Raw genomic sequence first — 15,680 nt, forward strand, 5'->3', positions numbered from 1 at the left:
GTGTGGTCACTGAATTCTCATAGAGAATGAACTATATGTTAGTTTTAGAAAACCTGAACATCTTTAAATTCAGGTTCTGTTATCATACACTGGATCTTAATTTTGCTTAGAAAAAAAAAAGTAATAATGCTTTGCTGCTTAAAATTCAGTAGTCTACGAATTTACTAACTGAAATAGGGGTCAGTTCTGCCCTACCTGATCAGTGGTGTCCTGCTAAACTTCTCTCACTTTGTGAGTTCCGATGTCCTTTTTGGTGATGAAACACTGAGATAGTATTTGATAGTGAGTGAGGCTCGTAGAACTGTCCCCCAAGTAAGTAGGCATTTGTATTATTACATTTTTTTTGTCCCTGAAATAAGGGGCATGTCCACTGGTTCTATATCACTGTCACGTGTTCCTTTGCACAGCGACAAATCAAATAGATTTACACTTTATTTCCCAAGCTCACAGAGGCAACGAGGGGGGGGAAAAGAATGTTTGGAATTTGCAATGCTATGTGTAGCAGCTCTGCTTCAGTGGGCGAAATTTTATGTGGGGTATTAGAGTTGGCAAAAGGGGTAGGGACAATAGAGAAACTGTGATGTATTTGATTGTGTAGCAGTGAATTCCTTAGAGGCCCCATCATGAGCCACCATGCTGGCCTTTCCCCACCACACCCTGGGATGCAGATGAATTTGAAGGGTGAGGGGAAGAAGGCGCGTGTTGCAGAACGTTTTCCATCTTGAAAGACACTGCCATCAAATTAGATTTTCAGGCCATTTTGTTTTACTGCTTTCTGCAGTGTGGTGATTCGGGAGCAATGGGAGGTTCCTACCCCGGCCATTCTTTCCTCTTGGTTACCACACACTGGGAATTGAAACCTCGGTGTCTGAGACATCTCTGTATTTTTAATGGTTTGCAATGGCTAAGTGCATAACAGAGATGCATATGGCTCATATAGAACTTGTGGCACAAACTGGTCAAAATCCTGTAATTATCTATGGAAATGCCATGGTATATCAAGAAACAATGCTATTTTTTAGCAGCAGCGTATTCATTCCAGAGAGACAGGCATCATTTAGTGCTGCTTGCCTAATAAAAGCCTGGTGCACAAATGTGTTTGAGAATGCAGGTCATGGTTTTCAAATATATGAAATTCTAATGGGCATTTGAGAAAACATTCCGAAGTCACAGTAATTTCATAGGCTTTGTCCTTGCTCGGTGTTAATATCATTTTATAATTTTTTTATAATTTTAAAGAAGTTTGTCATGCAGCCAGGAAACCAAAATGATACCATTTGATTTCATTACTAATGGCTTTTCTACAGGCTGCTGGACTACATATTTTGAACAAAAAAAAGTTGAAAAAATAGGGAGTTCTGTTGATTCACTGTAGTTTCTGTTTTATGTAATCCACATTTTATGTTTAAGTTTGTCCTCACTGCTAAAAAATGTTTTATTCCTTTTATCCTTTGGATAAGTAAGAGCATTCGTGATGCCAAAGCACAGCAAAGACTGAACTTTTACCACTTAACTTTCTACCACAAGATAAACTTAGTGAGGTCAAACAGTAGTTCCGCCTGGGGTTGAACCCTGTAAGTTTACCTTGTGGTAAAACCTGGGCTCTCCTTGTGCTTTTGCCCTGGGATTGCTCCTGCACACCATGGTGCCTGCTCTTTATAATGCTTTTATCTTGGGATCCTTCACGGCAGTGCTAGAGGGGCTAAAAACGCCGCTTTTTTAGCAGCGGAGGCAAGTCCTTTGTTGCAGCATAGAAAACGTGATTTCCATCCACACAGACTTCAAAGGAAACAGTAGGAATTCTTGAGAGCCTGATTATCATGGCATAATCACATTATCAGAGAGATTAGAAGCACTTTACTGTGTCTTTCTGGTTTCGTGACACTCTAAGGCACTAGATAAAATCTTCAAGTGCTGTTAAAACCTTTCTTGTAGGGCACTAAGGCAAAAGAGAGCGTTTTACCAATGAAATCACAGAGAATGTGTTTAGTTGTCGTGTCAGAGAGCTGCAGAACTGCAGTTACTGCTCCTGGCCGTCTCCTCTAGATGTGTTTCTCACAGTGCCCTGCCGCACAGCAAGACAAAAGCCGCCTGAAATTTTAATTCCTATCACTCCCGGTCATTGTGAAGCACTGTCATTAACCAGGCAATCAAATTAATTGCATACAGAAGTGTTAGCAATTCAAACAAGTGAGGAATTCCCAGTGTGTGTTGTCCAGAAGCCTTGGTGGACTCCTGGGTGCTGTTGCTCTGGTGGGTGGCTGCTCAGGTGTTGCCTGAAGGACTCTGAACAACTTGTGACCACGGGACATTAAAAACTTAAAGCTGAGACTGAAAGTGAGAGCAAAGCATGTGATTTCCATAACGTGTTCCTTGTTGCGTACGGTTGCCAAGGACCACTGAAGATCTGGGGATTAATGTTATGATCATATGGTTCCCAATATAAAGGATTCCATTGGTAATTAGCCCAGGGTGAAGAAAGCTAAAAATAATCAACAGAAAAGCCTTTTCGGATGTGAGCATGTGCCTCTGGAAGTGCACGCTATGGATAGTGTCTAGACAGAAAAGGTATGAAATACAAAACATGCACTTGACCTCAGTTAAAAGGCCAGGATGAAACAATCACAGCAGAAAAAGTGACACAGGGAAACCACTGCGCCTTGAAAGAAACTGCTCCAGTAGTGAAGAAACATGGAATATGGGCTGAAATGTTTTAGCCTAAACAGGTACTAAAAATGATCCCAGAAGAAGAATTTTTAAAATCAGTTACATTTCATTTCAGTTTGCTTCATTATTAACATGTAAAAATGCATTTTAAAATTAACTGTAAAGTCGTTTACCTGCCAAGGCATGGAGTCAGGACTTTGTGTCTCCAGCTGAGATGACTAAAACACTTGCAGCAGGGAGCTGCATTCCTTCTGCTGTTTTAAGGAGTTAGGGAAATAGAAGGCAAACACACTACCACGGTCATGAGCCTAGAGGAGAACTGAAAGAAGAGGGGTTTTTGTTAACTTCTTCCTCTGATCCGTATCTTTTAATGTAAGGCTTGATTCTTTGCATGGATAACTTCATGTAATCCACCCACTGTCTTGCCAGTAGAAAGCATAGCCCTAAACTGCCATTTTCTGCTGATTCTTCGGGACCTTAGACTCTCTTGATCTCTCAAAATGAACCAAGTAAAAAGTACAAAAATGTTGACACAAAACTCTGCGTTCAGGGTTCACCTGCCAAGAGGCAGCTTCTGAGCCTTATCAGGAATCAGAGCACCTACAGCAAAATTTTTAAACGTTGGCTTGTTTCAGCAACGAGTACAACAATGAGTTGTAGAAAAGGCTGCCATCTTCGGGCGATGCTCAGTCATCGCATCCTTCTTTCGTGCTTGAGAAGTCAAAATCCACACCCTGACTGTAGGGTAATGAATGTGGAGAGCAGGGTGGAATCCATGCCGGTCTTGAGCCGACCATTGTACTAGTTCAGATTCTCTAAGGTGTGCTTTCCGACTGCATGTGATCCATGGACTTCTTGCATCTTGTGTTATCTTTTTGTTGTGCTTGATCTAAAGCATAAGCCAAATGTTTTTGTACTTTGCAGTTTGGAAATAGAGGTGCAAATTCAAGAAGCAGCAGCCAGTTTAATCTCAAAACACTGTTGTCTTCCCCTGTTCCTTCCTACAGCAATATGGGTAGTAATAAAACTGCCAGGAAAATGGAGATTTCTTACTATTACTCATGACTTATCCAAAACAACCTCTAAACACTCTTTATCTGAGAATGTACACAGAAAACCTCAGGATGTACTGACTATCCCGAGAGGTATCAAATTGTATTAAAGATTGAGTTGGATAGAATAATTGCAAAGACGTTTGTGAACATGGCGCATTGACTTATTTTTTTGTTGTTGTATATTAGGGTCGCCCAGGACCAATTGGGCTTCAGGGACCAATAGGTGCACCTGGACTTACTGGCCCAGAAGGTTTGCCAGGAGCAAAAGGTGAGAGGGGAGCAGTGGGCCCCCCTGGACCAGCTGGACAGAAGGGAGACAAGGTAGGCTCAACACTGACTTTTCCTTTTTTTCCCCCTCTGCAATAGATCTATGGCCTTGTATATATTTTTGAATGAATAAAGATAATCTTGGTCTAGCTGCCATGGGGTAAGGACAAAAGAGCATTTCGTTAGTATCTTCAGAGAATCCTCTTATTTTGGAAAGGAAACACAGTTCTTAAAGTTACTGAACGTTGTAGCCATCCTGGTAGATGGATAATAACCAAATGGGTATCGTCATTGCAAACAGTCTTTCACTTCACGTGCCCGGGGAGAAAGGGCGTTCAGAGAGATCTGGAACTGGTTCCCGTGTAGAAGATCCTGAGTTGGTGTCTAGAAAAGCAAAAAGAATGGGTACTAAATGAAACCTGCAATTCAGTTTTGCAGGTGCAGTTATTTTTAACAGGAATAATGTTGTAAACTAGGTCATATCAAATGGAATAACCCGTAAAGTGTGGGTATCAGTGAATGCAGTGTGCAAGAGTAGGCAGAAGCAATATACTTTACTTCTCTGAAGCAAGAGCAGTTTAGGCTAGGTAATCTGCTTACATGGTCTGTCTTGCTACTATCCAGAGCAGAGCAGTAAAACCAACAAACTGGTAATTACTTGCAACTCAGACAGGAGTAGTCTGAAGTTAATTCAGTGGTCTGCATATCTCTGGGTGGTGCTATTCAAGTACAGACAGAAAACCCTATAAGTTCTGTTGAAACTCTTGGAAGGTCAAGTTTAACACCGAAAATTAAGTTTATTCTGGATTGTTTATTTTCCTGGCATCTTGTTTTCCCCAGATGTGCAGTAGGAGATTATATTTTTACTTTAAATTGCCTGATTAAAACATTCCTGCAACACTCAGTTGGCACCCAGTCAAGCTCAGATGCTCAGTTCCTGCCTTCACTGACCCCTGTGGTCAGAGAGAATCTGCATGAGATAATTTCCTCTTGGTTTTGAAAGCTAAAGTCCAAGACCGAAAATGTTGGAGTGGAAAGTATCTCACAGGTAACTGACATATACAGATTGATAAGGTGAAATATAATGTGTACTTTTTTCCTTCAGGGCCCAATGGGAGTTCCAGGATTTCAAGGCATCAATGGGATCCCAGTAAGTTTGCATCTGTACAAATAAATTACCAGAAAGTTACAACCAAAAGGACGTAAGCACAATGAGACTGTCCTAGCACATGCATTGGGTATCTTGCAAGTGCTCGCTGCTCTCTGGAGGGAAACGGCAGTGTTTGCTAGTCTACCTGGTGGTCCCACAGTGGTTTGTAAGAGGTTTGGATCCTATTATGGGATGATAGGAAGTTGATATGTATCAGGAAGAGAGCCTGAGTGCCATGGGGCTACACTGCATCATTGATAAGCTTTTCTTTCAGCACCATGTCTAGAAAATACCATATCATAAAATCATAGACTTATGGAATTGAAAGGAACCTCAGCCCAACAGGCATGATCAGCTGTGCTTCAGGCCATTTTTAGTATGTGTTTCCTAGCCAGTTCTTAAAACCTTATAATGATGGGACTCTAACTTCTTTGCTAATGCCTAATTTCAGTCTTTCTTTCTGCAGTTTAAACCTCTTTGTTCTCATCTTACTCATCATGGACACAGAGAGCAGATTGTACCCATTTACTTTGTATTAATCTTCTTGTATGTGATAACTTCTCAGGTCACCCTCAGTCTTCTTTTTCTATGATGTGAGGGAAAACAGTGATTAGAGCTGAGGCCCTCCGGAGAATCATTCCTTCTTCACTGGGTGCTAGCTCCGGTTTAGATCTGAGCCTTGCAGAAACCTAAGACAGGAAGGAGATAATTGCTGCATTTTCCAGATGACAGAGGATGGTAACCACTTTCTCTAACCATCAGGAATTTTTTTTGTTTGTTTCTTTCATTCTTTAGAGCTTTAACATTCTACTGATGGTTATTTCCTTTACCATACAAAAGTTATGTGCCTAGAGTATTTTGACCAGCTTTCTTTTGCTTTGGTTTTCCCCAGTGTTTTTTGCAAAGATGTCTTACAGGGGAGTTTTAGCTGGACCAGCTTTAGAAATTGCCCCAAACTTCCTTTCTCTCTCTATTTAGCTCATGCTGCTTTTTCCTTCTGGTATTAGAATTGTCTTTCTTTTCTTGATGCTGTTTTCCATCTTTTGTATCCTTGTGCCTTCAGACTATACTCATGCTCTTTCTCATCTTCTCTACTTCCTCAGTTCACCAAGAGCTCCAACAGTTGAGCTCTGTTTTCATACTTCCTATCAAAAACTGAATTGTTTTGGTAGATTGGCTGGAAATGCACAGTTGGCCCTGTAAATGAGCTTGCTTGATTCCTGTTCCTTCTTGGCCCTTGTCCTTCTCTCCCCCTCCACTCATCCTTGCCTGTTTTCTCTCCTGCTCTACTCCCTTGCTGCTATTTTTTTCTTTTCCCACCAGCCAAACCTCCTGCTCTGAAGAGAACAAGCTGTTCCCATAATACTTAATTTAATTGAACACACTGTGGGAACGTGCTGTTCTCAGGGTATTTTTTCAGATGGGGCTCTAGAGAAAGGGGATTCCCAACAATGAGTGAAGGCAGAGATAGAGCAGCAGCCATTGCCAGGTAGTTGGCAGCAACAGGCATTCCAAGGAGAGAGTAGGGGAGGCAGATGAGAGGATTCAAAGCCTCCAGCATTCACAGATGTACTTTGTCTGCTTTACACTATTCTGCAGGTGGGCGAACGGGAGAGACAGATTTTACTGCTCGTGAGCAGCAAAGTGCTCACCACTGTGGCTCCTCTGTGTTTCAACTGGAGGACAGAAAAATGGGAAAGGAAATAAATTCATATTGTTTACATTGAGATAAATACTTCCAAAAATATTTATGCTTTTGCCAGTCGCATTTCAGGGTAGGGAGTAGCTTAGGTTTGTTGTGAAATATATATGAACATACGTGCATTATATGGGTGTGTGAAATGCCAGAAAAGGAGAGAGAGCACGTGTGTGCTCATACATGTAAGAGAGAATTAAAAATATATTGCTATCTCTGCACAAGAATTAACATCAAAATATGAAGAGAGATTCTTTATAGTATGCAGTTATGTTAGCAAGGGCAGGTATATTTTAGTTATGGCCAAAAGGCTTGCAAAGCTGTGGTTCAGAGGGGAATCCCACTATTGACATTAAGGGCAGTGGTGTTCCACAGCGTTCCCTTGGGAACGCTGGTGGCAAGTAGATCATGTTGTTGCAGCTGGCCTGACTAATCCGTTTAACTTAGTAAATACAGCAGCTACATGTGTTTATCACTAGTCTTTCTGTGTCACGCTGTAGAAGAAACCCTCAACTCCTTAGCCCTACTCAAGAAGTTTATTTTTTCCCATGGGGCCAGATTCAAGGACACCTCTGGCAAAGGCTGCAGCTAGAGCCAGGAGCTGTATATAGCTTTTCATTAACTGTCCAAGGAGTTTTAGAAGGAAGTATTTCTATGAGAAGTACCATAGCTACATGGAGATGCAAAGTTCTCTGTTCTATGACTCTCCTAGAGGAAATACAAGCTCTTGGCAGCAACTGTAAAAAGGCCACTTTGCCATAGCAATCCGTGAAAGTGCTTATTCAATTAGTTTTGTGTTCAGCATTAATTGCATTTGTTTCCTTGTTTTTCAATATTTGTTGAGCTCTCCTGTTGGGATCGCCTTTGTGCTGCTTGATTTAGAAAGGAGCCCCTTGGGATCACGGTGGTAGTGTATGAGCAAGAGTCAGGTAAAGCAAGGGGCTAGATGAACCGTTCAAATTTCCTTATCTGTCTCACAGAGAACATCCCCTTCTGTGAGAACAGAGAGCACAAGTGATCTCTCCAGCCTGTGTTTTAGCTCAGGTCTGTGAACTAGTCACCCTGCCACATATAAGTAAAGCTGTAAAAGTTTTCCACCTTAGTCAATTGAGGCGCCTGCGGTGAATTGGCACATCTGCCAAAAACAAGAATTAGAGGAGGTGAGAGCGGTGAAACTATTAACCATCGTTTTTCAGGTCAGACCGGGTCTTAAATCAATATTTTAAAGAAACGGCTCATTTAAGCCAGAACTTTACAGCTCTCAAGGAAGTCAGTGTGGGTGCTCAGTATCTCCTCAGGTAAGGTTCTTAAAACAAAACATCATGAACTCAGATAGCAGATTAGCTCGAAAGTAGGAAATGCTGTGGGTTTTTTCCCTAAAGCAGAAGAGATGGCATGTGCACGTGTGTCAGTCTGTGTCATGCTTTGGCTCAGAACCACAGACATGGATGCCATGGGATTAAGTAACAGGGCCACAGATTTATTGAATACACATAAGCAGTCGCTGTGGACAGCACACTTTATATCCTCTCTTTGTGAGCCCTCCTCACATATTGAGAGGATACTAAAATCGTTTTGGGCCACTTACAGACTGTGTTGGGCCAAGAGTTAGGTGTCACCCAAAGCATTTCCCAAGACATGAGGCCACCAGTGAGCTCTGTGCTCTGGGCTGGCTCTTGGCCGGCACTGAGGGCTCAGTAGCTTGGCTCCCGTTGTCTGGCTCTGAGGGGCAGATTTTGGCTGTTCAGCTTCACCAAGTCCTGCAGCTGGTCACCTTATGCTGTAACCAGATACATGTGCACTTGTCCCACACAGCTTCTGTTTATGTTGATGGTGTAAACAAAGACCTGATAGATGTTGCCCACTCTGGCGTCCCCCTGCAGTCACGGCCTGTCCCCTCAGAGACTCGCTGCTCTTGGCTGTGGCATCCCACATGGATGGAGTAAGGTGGGTTGCCACTGGTTTGGTCCAGCTTTGGGAACCAAATGAAATAATTTCTAAGAGACAAGCACAAGTGGCAATAAATTGGTGCTTCAGCCTTCTCCTGTGGCCTGGCAAGTCCCTGCTTGCACACCACATGTGGGTGTTTTCACAAACAGACTTTAGTCATCAGGGCAACTGATATGCAGTATGCAGTGGTGCCTGGTGCTAATGCTTTGGGATGACTTCATTCCATGTCCTGAGGCCTTGTTTAATCTCAAATTTTTACTTGTCTGGGTGAGCTGCCTTGATCCTATAGTGGAGACACACTTGGCGTTCATTTAGGTTGCATCTCATTGACTGACAGAGAGCAGATCTGGGCTCTCTCCACTCCTCTCCATTTTGTTGGCACAAAGAGCAAAATGCCAAATGAGCTGGACCAAGGAACTCATCTGTTTGAAAATTAGCCCCATTAAGAAACAGAACAGTTATTTCTCTGCTGTGTTGGTTTCCTGCTCCAACTCGCCTGTTCTGCCTGAGCTTATGCCTACACAGGGAAGAGGCAGGTGTGAGTAAGTGTGTGATGGCCCTTGCGACAACAGCTGAGCGCAGTGATCAGCTCAGGCATTCCTGTAATTACAGCCTAAGTTGTTCTGCATCCTTGGGAAAGTCACTCTGCTACTGTGTGCCCCCAGCTCATGATCCGTAAAATGAAGATTATAGCATTCCCGCATTTTTGCAAGGCATTTTAAGATCCATAGATAAAAGGCTTTACATTACTGCAAAGTTCTCATTGGGTTTGGTCAGAGCATATGTTTTTGGCTTGGACTGGGAAGGCCTTTAGCAACACAAGTGTGTTTTGTTTTAAGTGTCAGGCATGAAGTATTATTAATGTTCTGCTTTATCTCCATTTTATCCCTGTTTACTTTTACTTTCCTAGTGTGAGTCATAACGTGTTTAATGCCGTATCTTAAGGATGAATCTTTGGGATCAAACAAAAGTACTTTTGGGATGAGTCAAGATCAGGGTGTACAGAGGGGAGGGTGAGAACTGTCAGTTGCTGTCTCCATAAGTTTCATTTTTCTTCCTGCCACAAAACACTGTATTTGAAAGCCACAGAACTGATCTCTGTGAAAAGGAGGATAGAAGGAGCTGCTTCATACCTGGGTAGTGTGACTGACAGTTCTGCCTTTCTGTGTTTTGCCTACCTGTACCCTGACAACACTGAAGAGAAAGTAACTGAAGTCTCAAACTTTTGATCTCCTTTATGCCAGTACCATGCTGAGTAAATTCCAGCCAATTTAACAGAGCTATATCAGGGCAAAAGAGGTGTGAAATCAGCATTAGGTACAATTGTATTCTACTCTGCTTGATTAATAATTGACCATTACAAATACTTTCTTTTAAATGCTGTTAGTTTAATCAGGTCTTTCTCCCAGTTGCGTTGCCTAATGTTTAATATAACAAGAAAAGTGGTTTTGCTTAAGTGTCCTGATGCTGGAGCTGTAACATCTGTTGAACTAGGAAAAGGAAGAACGCACGATGGAGAGGAAGAGAAGTCACTGAAACTTTAAGCAGATTGGAATCATAAATGCTCAGTATTGTTGAGTCTGGCTCTGCCCTTGTTTTTACATGAGTAACTTCCATTCCCAGTGTCAGGTGCACCCTTAGTGCTGTTCTACACTGTGTTGTATGCTGTGTATTTCAGGCTGCTGTGGGATGAGTATTGCCTTTTTGGGACCTAGTCATGCACAAGTTATGTACTTCAGAAAATTATCCCTCAGAGAAAAAGATGATTAAATGAATGCAGCCAATGTTCTAGGGTTTAAGCTTTGGGGAGGATAAACAAAACTGGCCAAAGAAGCTCGTTCTGTTGCAGTCTGTAATACACCGAACTTGAGTGGGAGTTGTGTATTTCTTTTGTTTTGTGCTGCCATTTGGAAGATATCACTTTTCTGGGGACAGTATTACTAATACAATAATTAATCCTGTCAGCCATTCTCTTTTTCCCCTTTACACAGGGACACCCTGGACAGTCTGGACCTAGAGGTCGGCCTGGCCTCGATGGCTGCAATGGTACCACTGGGAGTCCTGGCATTTCTGGATCAGATGGGTTTCCTGGCCTGCCTGGGTTGCCTGTACGTCCCAACTCAAATATGGTTTTCTGTACTCACTAAGCCAGGATTTGCTTTTCATGCCATTGTTGGAAAAGTAACTCCCAAGTACTTTGGAAGAACCCTAATAACCCTAAGTTTATTAGCATTGTTAGAGCTCAGTATAATTTTCATATTGAAATTACACTCTGGTGATAAAACGAAGATCCCATTAATTCATTATGCTCCCACACCTTTGTCACTGGCAGTATTCAAGGGAACTCAGAAGAAACTATGATAAAGTGTTTAAGAACCATGAAGTTGTTAGCATTCAAGACACGTAACCACAGGTGCAGTTATATGCAGTGCTTTATTTCAGCGCTGGGAAACCAGGGGTTCGCACCCAAAACTGGTTTCAGCAACTGATTCAGACTACACTATATTTATACAATTTGGTCACATACATATTCATTACAATTCTTGACAACCATTAGCATATTCCACACCTATTCTATCACAAACTGTCTATCTAAGCAATGCTAAGTAACATTCGCATGTTTATCAGTTATTTCTAAGTTACCTGTTTTAAAAGAATATGTCATAAATCTATGTCAATTTTAAGAATAGGGTATGGTTATAAAATCATGCTTGAATGCACATTCTGAACTTGGATACAGCATCAAAGCCAAGAATCTTGGATACGGTCTACAGAATCAAAACACAGCCCACAAAATTCAATTCAACTATAACAAAGTGTCCACCATCTTCCGCCTGGCATGTTTCAAGTTAGTTGATGCCAGTTCAGGAAAGGATGTTATCATGTGTTCAAGTCTATGCATCACATACTGGATGCCTTCCTTCATGTCTTAAGATAGCCAAAAGCTTCAGTCTCAGAGTCTCAACAGGATTTACTTTCCAGGGTATGTGTTCTGCTTTTGAAAACACTTTTCTACCAGGTTGGAGTTCTATCTAGTCTGCACTGGATGCCTGAAGTGAGATGTCTAGTCTGTTCATCTGAACTTCCCTCTCACAGAGAGCGGTACCTGAGAGAGCACTTCCCCCCTGCCTTTCAGGATGAGTTGTCTTTGGAGATACACGTTTATCTGCATTGACTGTAGAGAAAGGGAAGGTAGCTAGGTCATGCTCCACTCTCTGTTATAAGTGGGTAAGATTGGTTATAAGAGCTCCACTCTTAGATCCTTTTGGGATCTGTAGTGCTTTGTAAGACTACATTGTTATTTTTGAAGTGTAAGCAAAAAATATTTGACTCGATATTAAAATATTTGATAAATATTTGAATATTTGTTCACATTTGAAGTCTGATCTTACAAACACAGGTCATGTGAGTAACTATACGTGTAGTGGAACTGCTTTGCACATATGCATTTAGGAAGAAAATGCGTCTAGGGGATGTAAATAATGCCATTTGTTTCAGTTTTTCTAAACTCTGCTAAGACATTTTTATGTGTCCCCCAGAACTGACGTTCATATGATGTTGAAAAATACTGAAGCAATAAGATCAAACTGAAATTCTGCTTCCTAAATTAACTGATTTACTCACACCTACTGCTCAAACTTCTATTTTATAATGGTTTCTATGATTGCATTTTTGGCTAAAAAAGCTGCTTGGATCAGCCAACCCATCTCAAATTAATTTGGCAATTAAATGCAATCGCCCCCAATAAACTGGATGGGATGATCAAGGTTAAAATAAGTTGGGTAAATTTATCTTTTGCAGTTGACTGGAGCTGGGAGTTTTCATTGTCCATGATGCTGAATATAAATCCTTTCAACACAAAATCAGTATCTTTCCCAGAAATTTATTTTTGACTTTTTTGTTTTGTTTTTTTGAATCAGGGTCGTCCTGGCCCAAAAGGCCTTAAAGGAGAACCTGTTTTTGCACAAGGCAGTCTTAAAGGAGTGAAGGTAAGACTTGTCATCTCATAGGAGAATATACAGTACAAGAAACACTTTGATGTCCTACAGCTTGCAGGGCTTATGCTGCGTGTTAGGTTGCTCGTGATGTGGGTATCCTGGGCATGTCCAATGCAGAGCCGTGAAAAAGGCCTCATAATAACTTAATTGCTGACAGCACAGAATGCTCTCAGAACTTGGAACTGCTTGCTCGTGGCAGAGATGTTGCTCATCCCATGCTGGGACATTGCTCGTCCTGTTCCAGGTCAGTGTAGGTGCTGGGCCTGTCTCTGGAGAGCTCCCACCATTCGCTTGTGCTGCCAAACCGTGGGGATGTGAGGAATTTCTTGTAAGCTTATCCTGACTTATATGAGGTAGCATAAAAAAGATTTGGTTCTTTGTTGCCTTGAAACAAATACTCACCAGCTTACCATGGGTTTGATTATTTTTTTCCGGAAATACTAGGTTTGGAATAAATCTACGAAGGATTCAGTACCTCTCATGTGGTACTGAATTCAGTAATATTAAGCAGCCTCGTGCTTCATTAAATATTGAAAATATTAAGAAAATTGTTCTGTCACTTAAGGCCCCTTACACTAACTTCGTTGGTCCAAATTAAGAACTTTTCTGAAATTCTACCTACATTAGATACACTGATAAGTTGGTAAAAGTGATAGATCTTTATTTATTTACTTCAGTGTTTAAGGGAAATACAGATAATTACATATAATAATGATACGCTTTTACATATTTTATAGTAGTTTTGTAATGAGAGTTTTTATAGTGTATTTTCCAGTGGTTTTACAATTAATACAGGGTTTTTTATACGACTTTAGTTTCTCTAAAATGGTTGTTGTTTCTCCAGAGTTTTGGAATCTCTCCATAAATATGGAAGCACAGATGTCAAAATAATTTCCCATTGACACTTGATCTAATATTAATTAACAGCAAATATTTCTATTTGTACAAAACTTATTGTTCCTTATGGCTTGTTGCAATAACAGTGTAATTTTTACTCATGCATTTATAATTTTTAGGGAGAAAATGGTCTTCCTGGATTGGATGGAATTTCTGTAAGTTATTTAATTTGGGGAATAATGATTTTAAAGAGTATTAAGTAGGTTCTTAAGGATACTTTTCAGATTAGTGGGCCATGTATTTACCTGTGTGATACCAGTAGCATGAGCAGTTCCAGCTTTGTCGTGGTTTGAGTGGATCCATATTATGGTAGAGGAAGTTCCATTTTTGCTATTATCTATTCTGGTTTTCTTTTTTGAAATCAAACTTTCTTCTGCCATTGAACTCTGTAACTTTGATTTTAAAACCCTTCTAATAATATGAAATGGATTGTTATAGTATTTAAATTGGCATGGTTAATGAGGGAATATTACTTAATGTTTCCTGAGACTCACTTTGCCTTTGGCTGGGGTTTGATGGGGTAAGTGCTACACACTATCTATTTTCCTATGTTGTTCTTATAGGGCCCAAAAGGTTTCCCAGGTCCCATAGGTGCTGCAGGCCCTATAGGATTACCAGGTTTGCAGGTAAGAGACCTCAGCTATTGCACTTGTTGGTAGAACAGTTCAAAATGTTGGTAGTTTTCCCTGCTTGTCTGTGTTTGTGTCATGACAACGAGCGAAAGTGTGTGCGCATCTAGAAGGACTGAGCACAGAGTACCTGAATGTAGATAGTTTGATCTCCTCACGAGAGGGAAGGCTCCTCTCTGGAGTGGTGTTCAGAGCAGCAATTGTGAATAAGGACTCCAGGAAAGCCCTGGGGTGCTGTGTACAAACACCACGTTATGCTGTTCTGAGCACCTCCTCGTCTCGGGGCTAGAGGAGTGATGCTGATCTCTGCGTGTTGGGAGCCTTTCTCATCATGAAATATGCAAAGATTTCCTTTTTCAAGATGTTACCAGAGAGTTTCCATTGGCCAGAGGTAAAAATGAACTATGCGTTTGTTGCTTTTAAGCTGAAGTTTGCTATTAGTTATCCACAGTACCAAAGGGCCATGCTGTCTGTGATGGATGTGAAGGCCTGGACGTCATCTGTATTAGTTACTTTTGCTTTGGAGGCGAGAGGTGAAAGTTCAGGTTCCACTGCACATCCCAGCATTGTTCCAATTGTGTGCATCCTAATGTAGTCAAAAGAATTAAAATCTTGATCTTGTTCATGTTTAGGGTCCAATGGGTCCCCCTGGGCCACCAGGTCCAAAAGTAAGTACCTGCCTTTCCTGTCTTCTTTCTACACCTGTTTTTTGGCTTTTTGTAACAGTGCTGTGGGTCTAGATGATAGTGGTGCTGTTGTTTTATTTTTCATTCATCATCATTCTTTTCTCTACTAGGGTAACATGGGATTAGGCTTTCAAGGAGAGAAAGGAGAAAAGGTGGGTGAAACTTGTTCTGTTATGGAAAGAGCATGAAATAATACTCTAGTGTTCCATCATATCTCAGTACTCTAGGAAGCGGCTAGATTCTGGTGTTTTCTTCCTTTCCTTTTAGTCTCTTGGACCGATTGGCTATCCAAATACCAAAGAGTCTTGCTGGTTCTTTATCTGTTGGTACACAAAAAAGGGATAGCAGACTTTTCTGGATGAAGAGGGGGAAGGCGAAAAATGTCAGTTTGGTGCAATATTTTCATGGTTATTGGGAAATGAGCTCCTTAGACATCTTTTTAAATCTCTTTCTCAGTTTCTTTGGACTCTCGTATTGAATCGTTCTACTGACTTTATTCTTTGTGACTTTCATAGTATTCTTTGGGTCAACCGACGTGTCATTTATAGTCTCACTATCCTAAATGAGTGTCCTGTAGTATGTGTGAGAATTTACACTGGCGTAATGGGCCTTCTCAAAGTTCTCAATTTGGGACTTGACTCTGCTGTTAAAGTTGGTTCTCATTATCCTACATTTCTAATTGTTT

The 15,680-nt window shown here is 41.2% G+C and overlaps 1 protein-coding gene across 2 annotated transcripts in view; it reads left to right on the plus strand.

Annotated features, from left to right (window-relative positions):
- Positions 1-15,680, plus strand: part of COL4A6 (collagen type IV alpha 6 chain) — a 125,054-nt gene that overhangs the window by 73,478 nt on the left and 35,896 nt on the right. For both annotated transcript variants that reach the window (XM_065077908.1, XM_065077907.1), the window contains exons 4-11: positions 3,909-4,043; positions 5,095-5,139; positions 10,777-10,893; positions 12,706-12,774; positions 13,800-13,835; positions 14,244-14,306; positions 14,942-14,977; positions 15,106-15,147. In XM_065077908.1, the coding sequence (XP_064933980.1) occupies positions 3,909-4,043; positions 5,095-5,139; positions 10,777-10,893; positions 12,706-12,774; positions 13,800-13,835; positions 14,244-14,306; positions 14,942-14,977; positions 15,106-15,147 (543 nt within the window). The remainder of the gene's footprint in view (positions 1-3,908; positions 4,044-5,094; positions 5,140-10,776; positions 10,894-12,705; positions 12,775-13,799; positions 13,836-14,243; positions 14,307-14,941; positions 14,978-15,105; positions 15,148-15,680) is intronic.

This window comes from Columba livia, chromosome 12 (genome assembly GCF_036013475.1).
Source record: "Columba livia isolate bColLiv1 breed racing homer chromosome 12, bColLiv1.pat.W.v2, whole genome shotgun sequence".
Classification (NCBI taxonomy): domain Eukaryota; kingdom Metazoa; phylum Chordata; class Aves; order Columbiformes; family Columbidae; genus Columba; species Columba livia.